The following is a 26894-nucleotide window of genomic DNA, read 5'->3' as shown; positions in this document are numbered from 1 at the left end:
CATCTGAAAGACAGATGCAGTCCCCACAGGGTAACAAGCTAATGGAGCCTGAGCTGCTTTATAATGCCGTCTTTCACTGTAGAGTCCAGGGCCACACAGGCATCCTCGATGGCTTCACAAAATGATCTCTCCGGACTCCTAAATTTACCCTTTCTCATCTCCCAATGTTAGCGTGATGTTAGGAGGAGCTTGACCCAAAATTTAAAATGTAGTTGCTATCTAAAGGGTGTTTTTCAGGAAAAAAATTAAATGTTGGCATCATACTATTACTTGCCATGATCCTTGATCTATTTTTGCCTTCCAAATGTGCTTCTGGGAAATCCCTCACTGGGGAGGATTCTTTCTTTTATTTTTCTTTTAAATTACATCCAGTATGTCAATCCTGGTTCAAACCCACATACTGAACTTGACAAACACTTAGTTCTAAATAGGTTCCTAGAATCCCCTTTACAGAGTTCCTCTTCATTAGGACTTACTATCTACATTCCATTTTACAGACAAGGAAAGTAAGGATCAGGGAAGCTAAAGAACCTGCCAGAGGCACAGAGCTGGTAGAAAGCATAGTTGACCACAGAACTGAAAACTCCGTTTCTCACTCTGCAGCTCTTTCTACTCTGCCACAGAGTTACCAAAATCAAGAAATCAGCATCATTGGGTAGACAGAGCCCCTCTCACTGCCTACTAATAGGAACACACACTGGGAGATAATAACCATAAAGGCTCTTCCTGGTCACATACCAAGTGCATGCTCCATGGATTCTGAATCCTCACATCTGACAACTGAAGACACTGGGGCTCTGAGAGGTGAGGTCACTTTGTTTTAGCAAGGGAACAAGTGCAGACTCAAACCACGTCTGCTGGACTCCAAAAACTAGGTCAGGTTTTCAAGAGAGTGAAAAGGCAAAGCAGTGAGGCAAAGCAGGGGTTATGCCCTTCCCTGCCTCTTGTTTCCTTCACTTTCTCCCCTTGCCCCAAGGTCTGAGGAGCTGTGCTGGTGAAAGTGGGGGAGAAAGAGAATAAAGGGGCAAACAGAGAGTAATGACTGTTATGGAAGCAAAATAATTGCTTGGCTGAAAGCAGAGAGATCTCTTATAGTAAAGAACAACAACAAAGGCTGCTGTAGGCTCTGAGAACGATAAGAGTAGAAAACAGCACAACAAGACTATCAGGCTGAATAGATTTAAGATATAAAAATGTTTCAATGATGGCGTTTTATATGTAGGCTTGGTTTGGCTACCTATCACCTCTATTCAATCAAACACTAATTTAGATGTTGCTGTGAAGGTATTTTGTAGATGTGACTCAAGTCCATAATCAGGTGGCTCTAAGTAATGGAGATTATCCTAAGCAATCTGTGTGGGCCTGATTCAATCAGTTGAAGGGCCTTAAGAGCAGACCTGGGGCTCAGCTCATGCCTGAGGGTTCCAGCTGCCCCTCCTGACGTCCCTTGCCTGACCCTGCAATGACATAAACCAATTCCTTGCAATAAATCTCTTCATATGTATCCCTTACTGGTTCTCTTTCTCTGGATGAGCCCCGGCTTCTGTGAATGGCTGGTGCATGCCCAAGAGGAACAGAGCTGCATATTTTGGCCCAGCAACCACAGACCTAAGAACAATTTGGGGGAGGGGCAGGAGACGAGGTTCTAAAGGACATTTCCATGGCAGAGAGGCAGGGAGGATGGTGGGGGCGAGGGAGCTTCAGCTCCAAAACTGGTTGCAGCCCTCTTGAACTTCCTAACATTAGCTCTTAGCCAAAGGCAGGCCATGTTCCTGCGTTCACCCCCATTGCCCACTCTACACTGAACAGTCTCTGGTGACCAAGGTGACCTCCTATACCACTACCCAGAAGGTTGAACTGAACGCATTTACCATCTCTGAAGAAATGATCCCCACACTGCCAAGGGTGATGCAGATATTCAACATTAAGCAGGGATCCTGGTGTAGCTGATCCAGAGATGGGCCAATGAGACAGGTCAAGAAGCAGTTTATAAACCTTTACCTTCGTGAAATACTGGCACGACCTAGGTCCCAGTACTTAAACCTCTCACAATGCACTTTGCTGAGATTCCATGCCACCTCCTCACTGGGCCAGGGAGTGATGCCCTAATGTGGCTGGAGTTCAGTTCTGAAGTCCTGTCTGTGGGACAGTCACTAGTGGCTCCAGGCTGGAGATCAGGGTTGCAGATGACATCACAGTCATGCCCTGAGTCAAGTGGTGTGTGACTGTTCCCAATGAGTTCTCCATTTATACTTCTGTAAAATATGGGGCACCTGGATTAGGTCTGTCCCTCAAGAGGTCACCCAGTTATCTCCCTTGCACTATCTGCACTGAGGGATAATGGCAGAGCCTCCAAGCAAAGGAAAAATGGACTTAAAACACCTGGGAGTTCAACCACTTTTAGAATACTATGCTGTTTTTAAGGTGGCAGCCTTGGTCTACCCATGGCTACAAGTTAGCCATGGGTAGAGCAACTGCTGACACTGTGTCTGAAGCTTCCTGTGGTGTCTAGGAATGCTGTGGTTATACACGTTCAGGTGTGATCAGACCACCTCCCACATCTAGGTCTCAGGGACAAGCATTTAACCTAAGTGTTTCATCTTCAAAAGGAGAATCCTGTCCAGACAACAGTGGACAATTAAGGCCCACTATCCCTGGCTACACCTACTTGCTGTCCTTCAAAGCATAACTTTAGTCAATCCCGGGATCAAAATCTGGGATGTGTGACGTAGAAGGAGAAAGTAGGGGAAATCTAGGCCAAACTACTAATTCCCATCATTTAAAAAAAAATCACTATTACTACAGCTAACACATGTTGAGCACTTAGGATGTGCCTATTCTAAGCACTTTATGTGGATTCTAGCCACCATTCAGTAGTTGTGCGACCATGCACAAGTTAACTCAACCTCTCTTTCTGTCAGTTTCCTCATCGTCAAATGAGGATAACAAGAGTACCTACTTCATTGGCTTCTTCTGAAGATTAAACAACATAATATATGTAACGTGCTTAGAAGAGTGCTAGCACATGGTGCATGCTGTTTGTTAAACACACACGTATATACACATCCCCACCTCAGGTCACAAGAGTTGTCTGATGCATCGAGGTTGACAGGTCCCAATTCATTCCTCGCTGTCCACAATTCATAACCTTCCTGTCCACACTGCTAGGAAAGCATATATGAACCCTGTTTTCAAGGGCTAGAGCAGCGCTGGCTCCAAACAGAAGCTCTGAACATCACGCAGCACCTTGTATCCTCCTGAAAATGTAGGATCCCCAGAACCAGCTCCCTGTGATAAACAAAGAAGGGCTACTGATCAAATGGGCAGTAACCCCATGGGCTTTTGCCAAAGATGCTGGATGGATAAGCCCCTCACTTCCAGGTACACCCTGGGTCCCAGCATCCCAGCTGTGCCACTCACCACCCTAACAGGACACAGCAGGAGCAGAACAATGAGGACTACCAGTGACATGAAAAGCCCAAATGTGCAAGAAATATCCCAGACCATCAGGGGATAGGACGTTAGGGCCAAGGGCAAAAGCAGATCTTGGGATACAAATTGTAACCTGGACAGAGAAATAAAAAATACTAAAGGGGCTTCCTCCCTCCCCTGAAGAAATCTGCTTCCAAGCCAGGGAGTTAGTGACGGAGGATGGGCTGGAGTGCCAGCACTGGGCTGCCTCAAATAAACCCAGTGCCTCTGTGCCCAGGCAGGAGTCGGGCCATCCTGCAGTCCCTTCCAGAGATGGGGAATGTGGGCCACCTTTGGGGAGCCCTTAGCTATGGCCTCACTGTTTGCAATTCATGTGAGAAACAAGGCACAGCCACCAGCGCTCAAATCAGCCTCACCAGTATCTCCTGAAAGACAGATATTTTTCCTCCCCCTCATGACATAAAAAAATATTCTGCAACCTCCCTTAACAAAACACTTGCTTTTTCTTCCAAATAGCTCTCTGGAGGTCTCCTACCACATTAATCAAGAGCATCAGAGATGTAACATTTGATACAATTGCCCAATCTATGAAAAGGGCAGATTCATCAGATTACCAGATTAGCTTTAGACAGTAAAACCCTAAAGGATGTCATGGGATTCTAGACGAAGAAACACCAGTCTTCCCCCCTCAGTCAAATGGAGTTTGTTTGACCTCAATTTGCTGAATGAAAGCACAGCCTTCACAGGGCTGGGGCCCATGCCTGCACACAGACATGACACACAGCAAGTCCCGCAGAGCCAGGAAAAGTCTACCCCTGCCGGGGCCCTCAGGACAGGATGTCTTGATCAGGAAGAATACACCCACAAGCCTCTCAAGGCCCGAGGCCGCTCACTGGACGCTCTGGCAACATTCGCCAGCCTTAACCCAGGAGTCAGGATAAATCCCATGAAGTCTTTCAAAAGGTCTTTCTGAACCAGGATCACCAGCTGAAACTGGACTCTGTCCAAGGCTTTAATTGCCACAGTGACATTTACGAAGAGCTCTTACCACAAAAGGGCCAGAAACTCCTTCCTATGAAATATGGTAGTTGACTGACCCCAGCTCATGAGAGGCTGGAGCCCCTTATAATTAGGGCTCTTATAGACAAGCCACAAAACCAACAGATAAGCAACCTCTGGAACAAAACTGCACAGTACACAACCACTTGGAATATCCCACAGGGCACAGTGAGTCATTCCACAAGAGACATTTTAAAAAAGGAAAAAAGAGAAACTAATCTTGAAATATTTAGTTATTTAATCTGCCTTTAAGAGAAAACTTAGCTGGGGACAGACCTCACTGGAGAATCCAAAGTGGTTCTGGATTCCAAAGAGAATCCAGGCCCTAGAAGACAGGGCGACACCTGCAGTTGAGCAAAAAGGCTGCGTTTCTATTTCTGCAGCCCTGACCCATCTGCTGCCCCGTCAGCCTCACGGAGGAAGCTGCCTTAATAAGTACTTGGAATACGAGGACTCTCATTTCCTCCAATTTTCAGGACCCAACAATGGTATTTATCACCATGAAGTGTAATTGCTTTGTTACAATGAACTGGAAGCTCCAGGAGGGCAGGCAACCCACTCCACGTCTCTCTGGATCCCACACTCAGTTCCAGCATGCAATTCCCAGCATGCTGCAGGCACTAAACACTGGGTGTCGGATGAACGAACAAGTAGACACACAAACCATCATACCAAGTATGCTAATGTCATTTTTTTCTAAATGTGGAAAGAACTACCAAACAAGGGCAGGGAGAAAATTAGAAAAGAAAAAAAATAATTTCCAGATTTTTAAAAATGTAATGCAGTAGAGAATACAGAAATTTTTTTACAGTTCCCTCCTGCACAAGCAAACTTGAATGTCTGAGTTATTCATAGGGCATTTCTGGACACTCCAACCCTCAATTACACATCTCCTGGACTCTGAAGAGAATGACTGGACATGCGCTGTGGTACGGGCTGTGCCTGTCCCTTCCTAGAGCACAGCTAAGCACACATCTGGGGCTATTTAACAACTGATTGGAAACTTCGCCTTCTGATTTCCAGTTAAATGCTGGGCACAGGAAAACAAACAGCACTTGTTTTTCACTGAGCCTTGTCAGACATCCAAACTGCAGTGCGGACCAGAGAACTGCCTGTGGTTTGGTGGCACAGGCCCAAGATACTTGGACCGTTTCCCTCGGCGCCCCCCCCCCAACTTTAAGTAAAAAGAATAAACCAGATTTTGGCAACTTCAGCTTCTTCACCCATTTCTCCCCTATTCTCAGGAACACAAAACTAGGTTTTAAATATTAAGCATGTTCCTGGTATTAATTTACATTTTTCATTAGGATTAAATTTTGGGTTGTTTGTAATCCTAAGCCAATAACATAGAGTTTGGTTTCTCTCATATATTTCAACTGCCATGCCCTGATGTTTACTTGGATTTGCTGAAGAGGCAATGTTCAGATTACCATTTTCTGTTTCTAATTAAATCGGGATGCAGTATCTAACAGTTGTATTATCACAAAATCAGAGTTTGAAAGCTGAGAGGTAGTTTGGAGATTGGCTGGGACTACCTCCTCACTTTAGAGATGAGAAAACTAAGGCCCTAGTAGTTAAGTGATCTTATCCAGTGATGTATGACTAGTGAGTGGCAGACCAACACTAGTCCCCAGGCCTCCTGATACCCAAGCCAGAATGTTAACTAGAAACAAAAATGTGAGTTCCTTCTGAGTAGAGATGCCAGATAAAATATGGGAAACCTAATTACATTTGAATTTCAGATAAACAATGAATAATTTTTCAGTAAAAGTGTGCCCCAAATGTCACATGGACATACTAAAAAATTACTTGTAGATTATCTGAAATTCAAAATAACTGGTCACCCTTTATCTTTGTTAAATCTGGACACCCTGCCTTGAAGACTAACATCCCCTTCCTCTCCATTACTCCAAACAAACATAAACACACATACATTCATTTCTTTCCTGGTTTTAATGATAAATGGCTGGAAAAAATAAACCACAGCACAGTAATTCCAAGAGTAAATGAGGTTGGAAGAAGTTGCTGCTTATGTCTTGAGACTTTCCTAATCTGAGACACCTTCTTTCCTTATGAGTAATTAGAGCATCTAACCCTGACGCTGACAGGCTGGCCAAGAGCTCTGCAGCAGACATGTTGTTATTAGAAGCCAGGCACTAGGGTCTCGTCTTGAGAATTTCTGCTTGTCTTGGGACTCCCAGTCTGTAGACCTTAAAGGAGAATGTATTCTTGTTTGGAACACAAAATAAAGGAAGGGTTTTTCCCCCCTCAAAATAAAAATCAAATAGATACATACAATGAAGTAAAAAGATTTAAAAATTTACTTCATTAATCTTAGTACCACCTTTTTTTAAAAGTGTGCTGCAGCACGTTTTTTTTAACAGCTTTATTGGGATATAATTCACCCTTATAATTATATCATATAAATTACATAAACATAATATAATTCACTCTTTAATTTACTTTATTGAAATATCATAATATTCACCCTTTTAAACTGTACAGTGGTGTTTAGTATATTTGCAATGTAGTAATGTTCACAACTGTACTAATGAACTACTATCTGGTGTAAAACATTTTTTTTCCAACCCCAAAAGAAACTCTATGCCATTAATAGTCATACCCAATTCTCTCCCCTCACCAGCCTTTGGCAACTGCTGGTCTACTCTCTGTCTCCATGGATTTGACCATTTGGGACACTTCATATAAATGGAATCACACAATGCACAGCCTTTTGTGTATGGCTTCTTTCATTTATAATGTTTTCAAGGTTCATCCATGTTGTGCTATGTATCACTACTTCATTCTTTTAATAGCCAAATAATATTCCATGGTATGGACATACCACTCTTTAATCAGTTGATGGACATTTGGGGCTGTTTGTACTTTTTAATTATTTTGAATAACATTGCTATGAACATCTGTGGACAAGTTTTGCTGTGGACATATGTTTTGCCCAATTGTTTTCCAAAGCTCCATTTTATATTCCCACCAGCAATGTATGTGGGTTACAATTGCCTTACATCCTCAACAAAACTTGCTATTGTCTGCCTTTTTATCACAGCCATCCTAGTGGGTGTGAAGTGGCATCTCATTGTGGTTTTAAATTTGCATTTTTCTGATGACTAATGATACTGAGCCTCTTTTTATGTGCGTTTTGGCCATCTGTACTTTCTCTTTGGAGAAGTGTCTGTTCAAATTGCAGCATATTTTTAAAGACAACCTAGTATTGTGGATCTTCTCAATCTTTTTTGGGCAAACCTAAGTTGAAAGTTCAGACATCTATTGCCTGGGTGAGCTACCCTTCTTTTCCTTTAATGTGGAAATTATTACATAAATAAAAATAGGCTGAGATGAGTTTTCTAACAGAGTTTTACTTATAATTTCAGCACGAAAGACTGAAAGGGTAGGATTGCTTTAATTTCTGATTGACTGAGGAACAACTCTAACCTACCCAGTATTTTCTGGGCCATCCATACACCCCACAAAAGAACAGCTACAAGGCAGTGACAAATCGTGTGTGTGTGTGTGTGTGTGTGTGTGTGTGTGCACGTGCACACATGTGACTGTTTGAGACTCAACCTGAAACAATCTCCTGTCATTTCACTCCCATTTTCTAGGTAACCAGAACAACTAGATAAAGGAATTGCACTTGCAGAGGAAACTCAATACCACTTTCCCCCTGCCTGGCACACCCCTCTTGCCAGCACTGTGGAATCATGAGAAGGACTGGAATAATTTGACAGAAAAGAAGATCCCTTTATTAGACAGTATTAAATATAGTAAATCCTCGAGTAATGTCATTGACAGGTGCTTGAAAACAGTGACTTTAAGCAAAACAACCTATAATGAAACCGATTTTACCACAGGCTAATTGATATAAACAAGAGCTAAGGTCCTGTGGCAATATAAACATCAACAAACTTCTAAATAAAGATGTGAAAACATTTGTATAACCACTGAAATAAATGTGAGCTATAATACATTTAAGGAAGATTAACAAAAAACAGTAAGAAAATTCTTTTCCTACCTACTTATTCCTGATCAGAGTTGAGAGTAGCCGGAGCCTATCTTAGCAGCTCACGGTGCAAGGTGGGAGCCCACCCACCCTGGAGAGGATGCCCTTCTTTCCCAGGGCCCCCACGCCCACACTCGCTCAGACCGGGGCCATGTAGACACGCCAGTGAAACCAGCAGGCACAGCTCTGGGACGTGGGAGGAAACCTGAGTCCCGGGAGAAAACCCGCAGACCTGGGGACAATGTGCAAACTCCACACAGACGGTGGCCCCGCTGGGAATCCACTTTTTCCCTCTTCTTAACAGTAATAACAAAATGATGTTGAACAAAATAACGCCGTTCGAGGACCTGCTGTGTAATGTTTTTAGTCACCCTCGTGGGTGGCTGCAACATTCTGAGTAACATAAAGCCCTGCTAACTAATTATGAAAGGTTTCCTTTTTAAATCTGGGGAGTTATAACAATGCAAACATTCAACTTAAATTAAAAAATCACCTTGATGGATGAGTAGATGCCAATATTTGAACTTTTCTTACCACCCTACTTAAAAAAAAAACTGTTAAAGTATTATAATTCTACCTAGAAAGTAAAGGCAGCTTTAAGACAGTCTTGCAAATTCTTCAGCAGCGTATGAGGGAAGACATGAGGACACCTGCATCTTAAACTGAGAGTCAAGAGACCCATCTCCTCTCCTTAGCTCCTCTAAGGTCTCTAACTGTGGAGAAGACAGTGATGGAAACAACTAAGCTTTAGTTTCCAAAGATTCCATGAGCTTCTGAAGTGTTTGGATAAAGCGCTTTATGCAAAATAATTTAGTTATCTCTTAACTCAACTACTGTGAATAGATCAACAGAACACACCACCGATTCTCTGTCCAGAAGCGACCCTTCTGCTGCAATGGCTACTGAGGGGATGAGCAGACCCCCACACTCCCTGTGGGCTGCGAGGGCTTGCCTGCTTCACCTCCGCACTCTCTCCGTCAGGGACAGCTGCCCCGCTTGTGGCGGATCTTGCATCACTTGTCATCGGTTGATCTGAGAACCTGAATGGACAACAGATGTTCCATCTCCTCCAGGGCAGGAAGAAATGTACAAATGGGAGAAAACCATCTCCCCTAAAGGAAAGCCTGCTGGACAACAAGGTAGAATTCAGATGTCCTAGAATTTAAATCTGCTGACTTTTTCCAATGCTGCCTTCCCCTCACCCCCCGCCCCCCCATTGGTAATTTTAGGTTCATCCCTTGGTCTGCAATCTCCTTACAGGGGATTAACTCCAAACAGGGTTGATGTTAATTTGTTAACTAAAACTGTCTCGTTTTTGTTTTATCCACTGTTAGTGTGTCTTAAACTGATGGCCAAGAGGTAGTTCTTCATAGATCTTAAACAAAATGAAAGCAGATAAATAATAACTAGGGACAAGACACCTTCCTTCAAAACCCAGAGAGTGACCGGTGAAAGAAGAAATCCAGAAAGAGACCAGTGCAGCTGTGATGTATGCAGCCCACAGTTCTCCTCTGCGCCCACAGCAGGAGAAACAGGAACTCCTCTCAATTTGGGGCTGGCCCAGCTAGATGTGCCACAATTAAAAATGTAAATTCAGCACCCTTCCCAAGTGTTCTTTACCATGACTAGCAACAAATAGCAACGAATGGCAGGTGAGGTCAATGAAGTTACTGGTGCCAGGCGCTGTGCTAAACATTTTATATGCAGTCTCATTTAATCAACATAGTAACCCCATAACATAGGGACTATTACTATTTCTATATTACAACTGAAGAAGGTCAGCCTTAGAAAAATTAAGTAATTTGCTTCAGGTTACTGTTTGGGTTCAAACCAGGGTAGGCAAAGTCTTCATTTACAACCCCTTCATAGGCTTCCCTATGTGGTAGTCCCCAGCTACATGTAGCTGTGGAGCCCCTGAAACGTGGCTTGTGCACCCAGAAACTGTATTTCTGACTTTAGTTACTTTAAATTTAAACATCCATACATAGCTAGTGCCTACTGTTGTGGATAGCACGGCTCTGCTTTATAGGGGCTAAAAGTGACCTTATGACCATGGTCAGTAGTCTTATCATCACAAATATGTTTGCTTACAGAATACTGACAGTGAACATGAGCATGAAGGGAGCCAGTTTAGCATGAAGAGTGTGTAGAGTAAGTCCTGTCTCAGTCTGAGTCCCAGCTCTGCCAGTAATGAGCTGTGCGATTTAGGTCACTGCTTACTTAGCCACTCTAGGTCTTAGTTTCTCATCTGTAAACGCATCTGTAAAATGGGGTGAACACCCACATCGCACAGGGCTATTGTGAGAATTAAACAAGGTACATATCAGAGAGCCTACTGTAATAACAAGTGCTAAATGAATGTGCTAGGAATACGAATAACAACAACTCTGACTTTTGGCCTTTTAAATTTAGAAGTAATAAGTTTAATTCTCCAAAAGGTTACCATTTAAATTAGTGGTAACGCCTACCTTGTAAATATACTTTTAATTTTTTTTATTTTGAAATTAAGTCACATTTACAAAGTTGCAAATATAGTACACAGAACCCTTACTGACCCTTTAACTACATTCTTCAGTTTTCAACCTGTTGCCATACTTGCTTTCTTATTTTATCTACACATTGCATGTTTTTCTAAATTATTTGGCCCTCTCTCCCTTAATACTTACGAGTATTATGTCTTCTAAGAAGCATAATCTCATGTAACAATAATACGATTATGAAACTCAATAAATATAACACTGACACAATACTTTGATCTGTAAGCCCAAAATCAATTTTGCCTATTATCCTGACAATGTCTTTTACAGCGATGGCCTCCTCCTGACCCAAGAGGATGCAGTTCAGGATCGCATGTGTCTTTGGAGTCTCCTTTGACCTGGAATGGCTTCCCAGCCTCTCTTTGTCTTTCATGACTAACACTTTTGAAGAGCACAGGCCAGTTGTTACATAGAATGGCACTCAATTTGGTTTTCTCCAGTGTTTCCTCTGGTTTGGTCCAAACTACGTAAGTGATGCTGTGTTTGTTCTCTGGTTATCACATGTAGAGGCACACAGCACCCATTTATACCATGGTTGATGTTAATTTTGATGCCCTGGTTAAGGTATTGCTGGGTATTTGCACTACCTTTAGTTATTGTTTTTTCATGTGTTATTATTAATAAGTGATTAGAGACTATTCAAATATATTGTTCCTCAAACTCCCTCCACTGCCACTAGAAGCAGCATGCACTGATGACTCTTGCACAATCAACTTTGACAAGAAACTACAGATCTGGATTAAGAGTAATTAATTAGGAAAAACTGATCCAACATGAAAGAGAAGCACTATTAACTGAGGCTGCTTCTTATTTTGAATCCTTGTGGGCAAGAGAGGTCTAAAAGTCCAAGGCTCTGCACTTGAGGATGTTAGCATGTAGCTTTAGCAACAGACAATGTGAGCTCCACTGTGAAGTGCAATGTTGCTCATCATTAGACATGATATCATACCCCAAAAATCCATCCAAACAACCCATCAATTTCTCCACAACTAGCAAACTTGAATGTTCTGGCAAACTCAAAAGGACATGATTTACAAATAGTAGGTAATATTTGGATCTTTCCACAAGTGCTGGGTTCCAGCTTTTTTATAAAATACAAATGTTTTCATTTTGGAGCTCACTGTGTCACTTTCTCAACAAACAGATCCTCATATCAGAAAGGACGCCTGTGTTATATACAAACAGAAAGGGTTTGCGCGTTATTTAGCCTGTGGTCAGAGACCACACACCTAGTGGCTATTGACAATATTTACATTGCTTGCGCTGCCACAAGGCTGTGCGGGGAGGATCTCCCAGCTGAGACCAAAGCTCGGGCCACACAGAGGATGACCGCAGATCCCGCAGTAACGTGCAAACTAGACTCAATGCTCCATCCACAGAAGAAGACATGAGTGGTGTTTGCTGTCTGTGAATGCTTATCTGTGTCATCCAAACCTCATTAAGAGCACACTCCAAATTTAACACATTGTGGAACTCTGGTATGATTACAATGAAAATGCCTTGCAAAGTTGTAGGGTCACTATATCTTTGTGCTAAAGATCACTGTGGAAGGGTTTCAAACACTTACCAAAAAAAGTCGGGAGACAAGGGTTTCAAACACTTACCAAAAAAAGTCGGGAGATGCCAATTGCAAGCCGCTCTGTCTTCAGATGCCAGATAAGGGGCTGTGGGGAGTTGAGCAGGAACACGACAGGCTTGTGGTGAATGTGGACTGAGGAGATGGGATTCAGGTGCAGAGTGACCTAGAAAGTACAAGAAAGAGAAATCTTAGAAATCGCTTTCCACTGAAATCGCTTAGCATATCATCTGGAATACTTTTTCAAAGCTCAGCATTAACAGAAGCAAGCTATAAACTAGTATAGATTCACAGATAAGATATACTAGGTTGAATCAGATGAGATTGCCATTATTTGAGCATTTTTCACTAAAAAAATGGCTATATCGTATGGTTCAACCCACACTAATCTCAACTGAAACATGATTCAGCTCCCAGTAACAGTGGAACACAAGTAAACAGAACACACTGTTTCTTAAGTTGGCACAGGCAGAAAAAATGTCTCCTTCCTTTAGGGCTGCCTCATACTCTAAGTCAAACGACTAAACTGAAAACTGGAGCCCAGAACCCCCCAAGGTCAGGTCACTCCCCTGGATGCCAGAGAATGCCTTTCTTCTCTTCCAGGTAAGCTCCAACCTCCATAAAGTTAAGCAAATCTGCCAAAGGAAAGTGTCAAAAGCTCAGGGAAAGGAGCTGCCAAAGGGAGCTGCCAGTGCTTTCATCATCCCAGCTATTAGCTCGAAGGGGGTTTCCACAGAAAGAAGCACAAAGAACGCAGAGAATAGAACCCAATGGTGTAGGACCCCAGTCAAAAAAAAAAAAAAAAGGAAAAAGAAAAAACAGGTTAGAAAACCATGATCTGGACATGAAAACTATGGCGGATGTTGACAGCTGATCAAGACAACTGTAGGCTGCCAGTGTCCTTGTTAGCATCATCAGAAAGCACCTGTAAGCAGAGCTGGACACATTGGGTTCAACAACATCCTCCTGGAGCACAGGGTCAGTCAACACGAACACAGGAAAGCAAAAGGGTAGATACAGAACTACTGAAGAGATGCTTTCACATAAGCATGTCTCACACTGGTTTTCTGTATGGGCTGCTGAGGTAAGACCCAAGGATCACGTATTTAAACAAAACAAACTCACCAAAGAGCACTGTAAAATGATAAGGGAAGGAAAACACACAAAAAGGACTTTAGCTGGAAAGACACAGACTGAGTGATACACTGGGGATAATAGCACATCTCAGCCATAACCCTTATGAGGATTAAATGGCCTATCAGGGCTGTCCAACCTTTTGTTGTCTTGGGCTACACATTAAATACATTGTGACACATAATCACAAAAAAATCTCATAAGGTTTTAAGTAAATTTACTATTTTGTGTGGGACCGCATTCATAGATATCCTGGGCCACGATGTGACCCACGGGCCATGGGTTGGACACCCCTGGTAAATCTATGTTTGGAATCTATATAATCATCAGCGACAGAACATTCAAAGCTGGACACTTTACACCTCCCCAGGGCCTGCTGGCCCACTGTGATCCTGATGTATCTTTACCTTTTACCGCTGGGGTGGCTGACCAGTGTCACTTACCACAGCACACTCTCGGGTCTTTGCTAAAACGGCACTAAACTTTACTTAACTTTCAATACCTATGCCTTAGCACATGGTAGCGACTCAGTAAAGGCCAACTGAATGTTTAATTTTCTAATTTTTAATGCCACAGAACTATTTTATTCTATGAATAATATGCACTTAGTATATAATACCATCTCATTCATTAACTATTGAATGTGTGTCCGAAGTCTCTGAAATAAACTATAAATACTCTGCAGATAAAAATATGTCTCATGTTTAATACTGTGATTAGTGCATTGTAGATACCATATTTTGCCATGTATAATGTGCTCCCAAATATAATGCATGCCCATGTTTTTGGCCAAAGCTTTCAGGAAAAAAAACTTTTCATTTTAATTTTTTTAATTCAATTATTTATTTCTTTATATTTAGAAACAAAACCAATTATCAAATTTTAGGGTATTATTTTGCATACAGATATTGTTATTGCTTTCTACAGTTATGCTTTTAACACATAAGCATAAATAAAAGAATTAAAAATATTTATATAGATATGGAATTAGTACTACCCACATGTAATGCACACCCTTATTTTTCCCCTAAAAATTTGGGTGAGAAAGTGTGCATTATACCTTTCAAAATACAGTAATTTTTGAAATGATTGATTTATCACAGCAAATTCATAAACGTATATTACCTAAAAGGTTTTTAAAAAGGTTAAATATGTTAATAGGTTCAAAGGGATTTAGCAAGGTAATTTACAGAAAAGTTAAAAACAAACAAACAAACAAAAAAAACAAAAAGAAACCCATGAACAATACTCAAACTATCAAGATTTCTGAAAGCAAGCTAGGAACATTCTTATATTTGGCATAAGGAAAAGTACTAAAAGCAGAGCACTGATGAACTGTGTCAAGTACAGCCACAGCAAAATAAAATGTTCCTGGGTTGTGCAGACTCTACCTCACAGCATTATGGAGATGCTATCTGCATCTAGAAATAAACAGACTGACCACCACTGCAAACAGAGCAGGGGGATTAACTATAGCATGGTCAAACAGAGAGCACACACTGGGCAGAGTGAAGAAAAGAGAGATGAAATCATTCCTTGTTCAAGAGCACCTAAAAAAAGACACTTTGTCACTAACAGCATGTCAGTAAAAAGTTTCCAGGTGTATTCATTCCAAAACTGCTTACTGAGCATCATAATGGCACAGAAAATAGTAATATATATTCACAGAGGGTACATCAACTCTTTTCTGATGACTTTCTTTGCTGCCCTCAAGTATACAATTCTTCTTGCACTAGGTAGATTAAAATAGCAATAAATACATATCTCAAATGAAGCAAGAATTTTTTAAAAACTTAGGAAATGAAAAGAAAAATATGTATGAGACAGATATTGGTGCTTGGGTCCAAAGTTTTCCAGATGGTCAGAAGTGTCGAGGCCTGGCTCGCACAGTGAAGGAAAGGACTCTCGGAGCCACAGTTCCCTGAGCTTTCCTGGAAACGGCTCCCGCCTTCAATATGTGGCAATGTCTGGCCAAGATGAGTCCTCAACTCTGGCACATGGGGCCTAGGCAAAGCCCCAAAAACTATTTGGCAAAGAACAAGTTGCACTATGATTGGGAAATTAAATGAAAAATATTCAATACTTTTTAAGAAAAGATCATTTGGCAGGAACAGAAAGTCCCCCACGCACCTGCTCATCTGATCCCTCAGCAACCTTCCCCTTCCATCCACTTGAGTAAATGTTTCTGAAGGGAAGATAAAGTACAACCAAAAACCACCAACAAAAGAATGAAGATATAAAAAAAAAAAGCTCCTGGAAATGTGGGTAGAACATACCTGAAATATCTTTTAAAGAATTCCTGCTAAGGTACCAAATTTCTCGAAGGAAAAAAAAGAGAGAGAGAGAGGAAGAGAAAAAGAGAGAAAGAACATCCTGTTAAGAACCAATTATATAGCTCAGGATAGGTTGTAGTTACAAAGATAAGAGCACATTGCTGAAGATTTTCATGGTTAGATTACTGTCTGGTGATCATTGTTTAAAGACCAGAGCCCAAGCAGACTGTAACAAAGAAATAGCACATATAGAAATGATACAAATGCTATCCAATAATTTCCAGCTTGGAAATCTACACACTAGTTTAAAGAGGTGACTCTCAATCCTATGTTGAAGTTACATAAAAATAAAGATCACTTCTTATCCATAACCTTCATAAGTAACAGAACTGAATCTATGGGCCATGTGACTATGATGGCTCACTGGGCTAAAGGGGCTAAATGCTAACTGAGGGGATAATGAAGGAATGTCTCTAAGTTAGTGACTTCTTTGTTCATCTTTGGGAGTCATGGAGCATTTGAGAATTTTTTTCAGTTTATTTGTTACTATATTTTATTAACTTTGCTATTACAGTTGTCCCAATTCTCTCCCTTTTCCCCCATTTACCAAGCACCTCCCACTCCCTCAGGCAATTCCCACACAATTGTTCACATCCACGGATCATGCATGTAAGTTCTGTGGCTGCTCCATTTCCTATACTGTATTTCACATCCCCATGGCTATTCTGTAACTACCTGGTGTACTTCTTACTCCTCTCACCTCCTCACCCATTCCCCTACACCACCCTTCCATCTGGTGACCATCAAAACTCTCTCTGTATCCATGATTCTGTCTTTGCCCTTCTTGTTTGCTTACTTTGTTTTTCAGATTCAATTGTTAGATATATATCGATTGCCATTTTATTGTTCATAGTTTTGATCTTTTTCTTAAGTAAGTCCTTTTAACATTTCATATAGTAATGGTTTGGTAAAGATGAACTCCTTTAGTTTTTTCTTGTCTGAGAAGCTCTTTATCTGCTCTTTGATTCTAAATGATATCTTTGCTGGGTAGAGCAATGTTGGCTGTGGGTCCCTGCTTTTCATGACTTCCAATATTTCTTGCCAGTCCCCTCTAGCCTGCAAAGTTTCTTTTGAGAAATCAGCTGATAGTCTTATGGGAACTCCCCTGTAAGTAACTCTCTGCTTTTCTCTTGCTGCTTTTAAGATTTTCTTTGTATCCTTAACCTTTGGCATTTTAATAATGATGTGTCTTAGAGAGGGTCTCTTTGCATCAATCTTGTTTGGGACTCTCTGCCCTTCCTTGACTTGTATGACTATTGCCTTCACCAAATTAGGGAAGTTGTGTTTCATTATTTTTTCAAATAGATTTCCAATTTCTTGCTCTCTCTCTTTTCCTTCTGGTACCCCTATAATGTGAATGTTGGACCTCTTGAAGTTGTCCCAGAGGCTGCTTACACTATACTCATTTTTTGGTCTTTTTTCTTCTTGATGTTCTGATTGGTTGTTTTTTACTTCCTTCTATTCCAAATCATTGATTTGATTATTGGCTTCATCCATTCTACTGTTGTTTCTCTGTAAATTGTTCTTTATTTTAATTAGTGTATCCTTCATTTCTGACTGGATCTTTTTTATGATGTTGAGGTCCTCATTAAATACTTGAGCATCCTCATAACTGGTGTTTTGAACTCTACATCTGATAGATTGCTTAGCTCCATTTTCATATAGCTCTTTTTCTAGAGTTTTGATTTTCCTTCATGTGGGCCATATTTCTTTGTCTCCTCACTTTGGCAGCCTCCCTGTGTTTGTTTTTATTTATTAGGTAGAGCTACTTTGACTGTGTCTTGGTAGTGTGGCCTAATGTAGTAGGTGTCCCGTAGGGTCCAGTGGCATAGCCTCCCCTTTCACCCAAGTTGGGTACTTGATGTGCACCCTTCATGTGGACTGAGTACACCCTCCTTTTGTAATTGAGCCCTGGTTGCTGTTGTTAGGTCAGTGGGAGGGATTTACCCAGGTCAGTCAGCAGCAAGGACTGACTATGACCACTGGCCACCAACCTGTGCTCTCCAGGGAGTATCAGCTGTACAGGGGCAGGTGATGGTACTGCAACATGGTCTGTAGCTGTCCACTGAGTGCACTGGCCCTGAGGTTTCCCTGGTGTTGCTGGCCAAGATCAGCCCCCACCTGTATTCTGCCTGGGGCTACCTTGCCTGAGCTATAAAGCAATGTGAGATGGCTGCTACTTGTGCTGGGCTTAGAGAGCCCCAGGTATAGCCAAGCTGTGAACCTAAGCTGGCTGCTGCTAGTGCCTGGCCTGGGGGCTTACTGAGGCTGGCTGTTGTTTGTTTGATAGGATTTAGGAAGTAGTGAAGCAAGAGCCAAGATCAGGCATTCATATGGAAAACCCATGGTTAACAGTGTGGGTGGGCCCCTAAGTTGGGTGGGACAGAATCTCAGCGGGTCTCCAGGGTGGGGCAAACAGAGTTAGCCAGGTTGATGAAGTCTCAGATATGGCACCTGCCTGCCATCTCTGTCGCTCTGTGGGGGGAGGGCTCAGAAAAGGAACAATGGTGTTTTCCCACCTTTCTTTCAGGAAGAAAGCGATCCCCCAGCTCTTTCCTTGATGCCAGACACTTCAGTTGCCCCCTGTATGCCACTGATGCCATTCAAGCTGATACCCTGGCGCTGGAGCTCAGAGGGAGTGAGTCTGAGTAAGTCTGTGTGTGGGTTCTTTAAGAGAACTGTTTGGGACTCCAGAAGTTTCTTCTACCAACTCAGTACCCACTGGTTTTTGCAGCCAGAGTTATGGGAACTTATCTTCCTGGCACTGGAACCCTGGGCTTGGGGGCCTAGTATGGGGCTGGGACTCCTCACTTGTGAGAATCCCTCCTGAATTTTTATCCACCACATGTAGAGGTGGGACTAGTCCATTCTTCATCTCCTCCACTCCTACCAGTCTAGATATTTGTGGTTTCTTCAATTCTGTAGTTGCCAAAACTTCCATTCAACCCAATTTCTGAAGGTTCTGAGTGATGGTTGTTGTACAGTTTAATTGTAATTTTGATGTGGTTGTGTGAGGAGGCAAGCCATGTTTACCTATGCTGCCATCTTGATGAGAAGCAAGAACTTAATGTAATTTATAAATGCCCTTCACAAACAAACTCACACACATACAAAACCCACTGGCAAACTAAATTCTGCAGACAATTTCAAGAAAATACATCCACCATTGGGCCCATGAACTCCATGTCCATTTCCCAGGTTAAGGAATTCATTGTAGAAGAGCAGGAAAATGCTAATGGCAGAAATGGAAACAAAACAAAAAGACTTCATCTAATTAAACTAGATATTATACCTCTGGTGTTCAGACATCATACTCTCAGGGAAAGAACTTAATAGATAATTTGGAACTTAAACACTTTCACATGCAGTTTCTGAGGCTTCAGTGACATGTTTTAACCATGCTTTGACTACACAGTTGTCTGTAAATCCTAGTCCAGAAGTTCCTGTTCCAATCTTCTGTCTCAAAATGTACTGAATTTCAATCTTCCTAGTGGTGCAAGAAAATGCAAGTAAATCTGACCTGTCACTCTCCATATGTAGACATTGTCATCATACATTGCTGACCCCTTTTCAAAATGAAGGGAAGCTAATGGTCTAATCTGTTCTACAACATCTATTTTATGTTAGGTCTTCTGAGGTCAACTGTGCACTTTAACAAACACTGGATGTAATTAATGTGTCTCTCCTGTTTTATAACGAAATTCAAAGTAAATCTTTTATAAGTACTTTTCTGGGCAATCTGAATGGAATTTTGACCAAAGTCAAGGCCAACTCTCAGGGGCACAAAGTCTACAAGTAGAAAGATAACCTTCCCTTTTCCCATTTATGATGCATGTTCTTCCTTGCCCACAGTATCACCAGAATACAACAGGGACGGTTTTCTCTGGACCTTACTAGGTTGAAGACCTGTCAGTTCTCCAAAGATTATCTTTGATGAACAAATACTATATATTGTCTCAAACTCTATAAATCGTGTTATGAAAATGAGTGTACTATCCTACAGAAAAGAAAAAAATCCAATTCTTTGTGTGGAAAGATGGCATATAAAAATGGTTCTGAATTTTCCAGCATTCACAGTAGAGATGCAAGATATTTCTACCACAGTGATTACAAAAACATCTTATTAGACCACCTACTCCTGGAGTTTGTTAAAACAAACAAAAGCAAACTGAGTGAAACAACTGATAAGAGAACCCAACAGTTGTCCAAATTTTGCTAACATGTCAGTGAGACTCTATTTCAACATTTCTGATTCTTCTAACAGCCCCTATGGACTCATGAAACAATGAAGTCATCCAGAACAGTACCAGAGAGACCGCTGTTCTCTAAATCCAGACCAAACAATGCTCTAAAATGGATGATCCAATAATCAGTTTACACAAAGATAGATAAAAGAACTCTAGCAGTGTGTCTACAACCAAGACCCATAAAATCACACCCTGGGCTATATGTAGCCACCATCTTTCCCCGCTTCAAAGGTAAAAAGATATCCACTTAGCAACAATGTTCATAGTAATTGAAAACATCCTGAATCTGGGTCTTATAGCACCCATAATTCACACAGACAAACAGTGAGACACGAATCTATTTCAGGACACAAGGGTACCATAGCTGAATTTGAATTTCACTCACATTTGGAGAATATGACTTTTAGAAATTCAAACCTGCCCCCAGATGCACCTGAAATGCGCAATCAATTTGGGGAGTGGAGAATGGTAGTTAGTTGCTGCTGTCGTCGTGTTTTATAGTCTGAGGAGCCCTTACAGCTGTTGTGCTATTGTCTTTCACCAGTTATGAAGTAGTATCAAAAAATTCCCTTAAAATATTCTTGGCGGGGTGGAGTTGGAACTTTTTGATTTTTCCTTATTATTTTACTTTCACATTTCTCTGAATTTCTAGAGGCACATTAATCATTTGGTGCTGAATTCAAGGAATCTCAATCCCCTACAGGTCTCTATGCTCACCAGGAGTCAGCTGACCATTCTCCCTGGTCTCAGGGAACTGGGGTCGAAGACTTCACACTGCTCTGACAAATGGCACCAAAACAATTCCACACTGCAACTCCACACTGCAATCGCAAATGGAATAAAAAAGATTTCACACTGCTATGGCAAATGATATCAAGCTCCTTCCTGATGGTTTTGTCTTGAAACCACTTACCATGAAGGAGGGACACAGCCAATCAATTCCAAAACTAATTCTTCCTCCTCCCAGCCAAGGACAGGGTTTAGGATTCCCTGGGAGCCTCTGACTATAATCTAATATGACCATAACACAGGAGGGAAAAAATCAACAACCTAAATTGAAAGTCTGAAATGTGAAGCAGAAATAAGTCTGTCCTTTCTGCTCTATATTTTGAATGCCCTGGAAAAATACTTGGAACTAAATTTGGGTTGGGGGTTGAGAGACAAGAACTTATATAAACAGAAAAATATTTCTGAAACAATAGGTCATGATCCTCCAAAGGAGTCTTGGGAGAGTTGGAAGGGGATTTCAGGGACCCTGGCCCTTCCCTCCCAGACTAGCACACGGCCTGGCCACTGTGGGGAAGAGAGGCAGGGAGAGGGAGGTGAGTACGCTCAGCCGCTGGAGCCCTCAGCAGGCCGCTGCTGACTGACGGGCACTTTTCCATTGTCCATTAGTATTAAGTATCTGACATTTGACTGTCATAATATATGTCTCTAACACACCATAGCCTTTCAGGACCCTAGCCAGTAGCACCCTCCCGCCAGCCCCTGAACGATCTCGTATGTGCCCAGCTCAAGATGCAGTTGCTAATAAATCCTTCCCCATCCTGCAGGCAGAGCTGGAGTTCAGTGCCACTCCCACAGACCACACTTGTGTTTCTGCTTCCACTGGCTCCATAATGATCTGTTTAGATATCTGTCATTTACTCCCCTGCCCTTTACATTGTGAAATCCTCAAGGCATTCTTTAAGGGCAGAAACTGAGTCACACTCATTTCTTCATCCTTGGGGCTAGCACAGGGCTGGACTGCTAATAAGTGATCAAGTTTTCTGGGAGAATCAGTAAAAGTTATTCATGAAATGTGATTCAAGTAATTATTATAGCCATACTGTCATGTTTTTCTGGGCAAAAGGAGGTTGGAGGGGGTTCATCTATAAAGAGAACATTAACTTCACCATCAACTTCAACTTGAACTTTAAAACAAAGTCAAGAAAAGCAGATTCTAACTCATGCTACTAAAATGAATGGTAGGGCTGCCTAGAATGCAAGTTGGAGAGGAATCAAGGCCACGCCTGGGCTTCGTGGGAATACATGCCCTGACATCCTCAGCTGTGGGGAAGTATCCTGCTTAAGCCATGTATGGGACCCATACTACGCAAACTAAGAAAACAGATTTTTTAAATACTTAATAGTTGTACAAATACAAATATGTAAAATGTGAAAAAACCTTTGGAGCATGTTTTTCTTCCCAGGGATAGATAATAAAGATAAAAAATTTAGACCACATGTTTTACTATCTTTTAGGGGCACAGAATTTTAAATGCTTTTCAATCAGGCAATGGACTACATTGGGACAACTAGAAATTAAAATTCTAGATAAACTGAAGGGATTCAATATTTGCACACTGATTAATGTGGAAAAAAGTTTTTTATTTTTTAATGTTCTTTGTCACACTTAAACGAAGTCATTCCAAACACTTCATTACTGTGTTCCAACACTAATACATAACCAAAGGTCCATATAACTATGTATGGTGTAAATTTATTTCCTCTCAACTCCTACTTTTTATAATGGCTTAAAATTGTTTTTGCTACTTACACAGTATTTTGACATGTATATGTCTATAATAACAGGATGCCAGAATGGTCTGCTTGTCAGTACTGGGGTGAACAACAGAACTGTAAAATAACGAGAATCATTGAGGAGCCCAGTGGAGGCCAATTTTAAAAGTAGGCAGGGCAAGAACCCAATTCCTACATAATCTGAGTACGGGATTAATCATTTCCATCTGCCAGCTGCAGTCACAGATTTTAATAAAGATTGCTCCTTGAGCAGCATCTTAAAGTTAGTAAATTTGCAATGGCAAAAACACACCAAATGCATTGGTGTTCAGGTAGTAATGTAAGATGCTTCAAGTATCAAAGGATGGCATTTGAATTCCTCTGAGCTAGTATATTAACCTGAAGCTGATAAGAAATTCTAAATGGGCATACAGTGCCAGCTTTTTAGCACAAGAGAGAAATCTGGAGAGAAGTAATTACCAAGATATTGATAGGGGACTTAAGAGTTGGAAAATTTTAGTTCAAGTAATAGCTAATAAGCTTAGTAATCAATGCGTGTAAAAGTTTTTGTTCCAGGAACTAAAGGTGTGACCCACCCTGACTCCAGGGGACCATAAGCAGTTCCACCTTTGTTCCTCAGGACTGAAAGCCATTCAAGATGATATCTGAGCCACTATACTCCAGGGTGAGGTGACCACAGCCTGGGGCACAGCTTAAAATCACCCCCAGTGAGAGAATGCTGAAGTTGTTTTTTTAATCCAATTAACTTTTCCAAACCCCTTACCTACACTTGTTCTCCTTATAAAAAGGGCGATTTTAAAATGGAATTTAAGATGGTCTGTTAAAGTATGAACCCGCCATCTTCTCAGATTGCCAGCCATCTGAATAAAGCTCCCATAAAGATTCAATCGCTGTCATTGCTTATTGGGTTTGGTAGTGACAGGCAGCCCGAACTCCTGTGTCTTTTCCAGTTTCAATCTGGACATTCAAAAACATTACTGGGTCACTGTTAATTAGGATAGTGGTGGCAGCAGTAGGGACAGTCACCATTTTCTTCCAAGGAAAGATAATAGACAAGTCCAAGGGTCTTTCTATTGGGTTAAGGCTTGCGGTTCTCATCAGAGAAAAAAAAATGCTTTGCATAATTAGCTAATTATTCCCATTTTAAAGATGAAGAAATGAGTGGTTAGAGTTAAAAAAATTTTCCAAAGTCATACTGCTAGAAAGTGTCAGTGCTAGTAGTAGAATAAATGTCTCTTATCATCTGCCTTTCTCTTTTTTTCTCTCCTTACCTTCCCACCCCACCCTTAACCTTGGGTGTTGGCCTTGGGGCACAGGAGAAGATAGGGAGCTACTCTACAGGAGTAAGAGGCAGGAATTATTTTCCTTCTGGAAAAGGAAAGATAAGGGAGAACGGGAGAAGACTGAGTTGTGAGCTAGATGACAGGAAGCTAGCACAACCTGAGAAGTGGGTGAAGCCCTTCAGGAGTGAGGTCAACCAGTATTTTTGTGAATAGTGATATCTATAGTACCAGCTAAAATTGTCCATCCTCTGTCTCCTCTACAAAAGCTTTAATAATGCTCGCTGTCCCCATGAATGAGTGCTCTATGGAACTCAAAATGGTGTTGCTTATGTTTCAACCAAGTGACTGAAGCGTATCTTGGACACATCACATGTAGAATTGTAAACCCCGGGCATGGACATGACCACGTGAACTCTAAGGCTCTGACAATCTGCAGAAATATACCCCCCTCTGGATGTCTAGAGGCCATGGAATTAGCACAAGTACAAACCAATCATACCTTGAGCTCCAGGGCCTCCCAGCCGAATATGTGGATTAGACCAAATTACTCTCTAAGGAAACTAAATTCTGGTCAGGTAGGAAAAGTTTGGGAAGTCTATGAAGTCTGGTTTCCTTCGAAAACCCTCACAAAAACAAAAACCAACTCCTGAAGTTCTCAAAACTGACCCCTATTGAAGTTCTCAAAACTGACCCCTAAGGGTATTCTGGTCTCTTCTTGCACTTATAATTTTAAGTGCAAATGTTTTTAGAGGAGCTTTACTTTCAGTGTTATATGGCCTATCTTGGCAGAGGGAGAAAAAATTCAGAAATCAAAGGTGGAGAACATGCTATCATTCTGTGTTTTGGAAGTATTTTTTCCTAAAAAAGCATTGTTTTCTTTGACCAAATGTTCCACTATCTTTTAGAGGCATAGGAATTTAAATGCTTTTAATTTAGGCAGTGAACTGTGTCAGAACAGCCTAATGTACAATACAGCAAATGCAATTCGTAGTATTTACATCAGAGTTCGGTACTTTTGCCTGTTTTCCTCCTCAGAATTGGTTTTTCTTGAGCCCTAAAATGAGTTTTCAGGGTAAGACCCATGATCACAGAAGGCGGAGGGGAAGTCACCAAATATGCATCCAGAATTTGGCATGCTACAGTTGATAAGTGTCTGAGATGGGACAGTATCTTCCTCAAGCCAGAAGTGAAGGGTTTCAATTTCCTGTTACCTTGAGGTAGCATTATAAACAGTTCAATACATCTGTCCTAACTGAAAAGGGACAAAGCTAAAATAAAGAGTAGGACACCTGGTAACACACTGACTATTGTTACTCAATATCCTTAAAATCCTTTTAGCAGTCATTAATAACCTGGAAGAAAAAGGGAAATAAAAAGTAAAAGGAGGAAGCAAAAGACCTAAATTGTAGGAAGTCTGAACAGTGTTCCTTACTTAGATCAAAAGCAATCCTGTTGACATTATTTATAGGTAAATCAGAAGAGAGCATCACAGCAGGGACTAGGAATGGATTTTACCTCAGAGTGTAACAAGTGCAAATTCTAACACAAAACATTTGCTATTCAAGTTGTACAACTAATGCTGAACCAGTCATTCACTTCCCAGTAACGAAGAGACTAATCCTGTCAAAACCATATGTGTAAGTCAGCAAATTTAAACCCTAATAAATCAATCATATTATGGGGAATTAGTAAGTGTAAAGAGCAATAGGAAAAAAAATCAATTCATTTCTAAGTAAACAATTAAAATTGTTTCTCCCATGTAACACAGGAAAACATGAGGTTCTGCAATATTTAGATATGTTAATTGTGTCTTAATTATATGATTTTTATGCTTAAATGAGAAAAAAATAAGCTTCCAATCTCTGACTTTTTTACTCTGTGTGTTAAACATGGAAGGTACATGTATAGCTGGAACACCTGTGTTTAAAAAGTTTGAAAGTATCACAAATGCTTAGTTTCCCACGCAAATGGAGAAGGTACAAGCCGTTCTTTCATAATATATCTCTAAAGAAATATTCTAATTTTAAAATCAGAATCTAAAATATATCTAAAAGCTATCAATATCAAACAGCTTGAACTATTTCATAATTCAGTGAAGTCCCAAAGCCCTGTTAAGTCAACAGTTGCTAGTTCTCTGCTCCTCTATTCCAGCACAACTACTACAGTTTACCATCTGTCTCTGGCTCATCCTGAAAATACCGCTAACAAGGAGTAAGTAGAGCCAAAATGGGAAAAGTAGAATGGGGACATTATAAAACCCTCAGGCTGATTATAAATTTAAATATTCCAAAATTACCAGCATCGTGTAGAAATAATTAAGATTCTCTGCTGTTCATGATGTTTGGGTAGAAATAAGAAATCTGACTCGTGACCAATCTCTCAATAAAAATGAGATTGGAAATAAGCAAAATATGGTATATCCACATAATAGAATATTATCCTGCCACGAACTTTAAAAACATTACGTGAAGTGAAAAAAAGCCAGGCACAAAAGGCCACATGTTGTATGATTACATTTATACGAGAGGTCCAGAGCAGGCAAATCATAGAGACAGGAAGCAGAGGAGGAGTACATAGTGCCACCAGGCCACAGGGCGAGGGGAGAATGGGAGTGACTGCTGATTGGTATGGAGTGTCTTTGTGGGGTGACAAAAATGTTCTGGAACGATGGTTGCACTACTTTGTAAATGTACAAATGTTGCCGAACTATACCCTTTAAAATGGCTAAAATGGTAAATTTTATGTTGTGTTT

The 26894-nt window shown here is 41.1% G+C and overlaps 1 protein-coding gene across 2 annotated transcripts in view; it reads right to left on the bottom strand.

Annotated features, from left to right (window-relative positions):
- Window positions 1-26894, bottom strand: part of TGFBR3 (transforming growth factor beta receptor 3) — a 199016-nt gene that overhangs the window by 59504 nt on the left and 112618 nt on the right. For both annotated transcript variants that reach the window (XM_045847071.1, XM_045847070.1), the window contains exon 4: window positions 12651-12788. In XM_045847071.1, the coding sequence (XP_045703027.1) occupies window positions 12651-12788 (138 nt within the window). The remainder of the gene's footprint in view (window positions 1-12650; window positions 12789-26894) is intronic.

Source organism: Phyllostomus hastatus, unplaced genomic scaffold, assembly GCF_019186645.2.
Source record: "Phyllostomus hastatus isolate PE091 unplaced genomic scaffold, TTU_PhHast_1.1 phas_contig_524, whole genome shotgun sequence".
NCBI lineage: Eukaryota > Metazoa > Chordata > Mammalia > Chiroptera > Phyllostomidae > Phyllostomus > Phyllostomus hastatus.
This window is presented reverse-complemented; position numbering and strand designations above follow the sequence as displayed.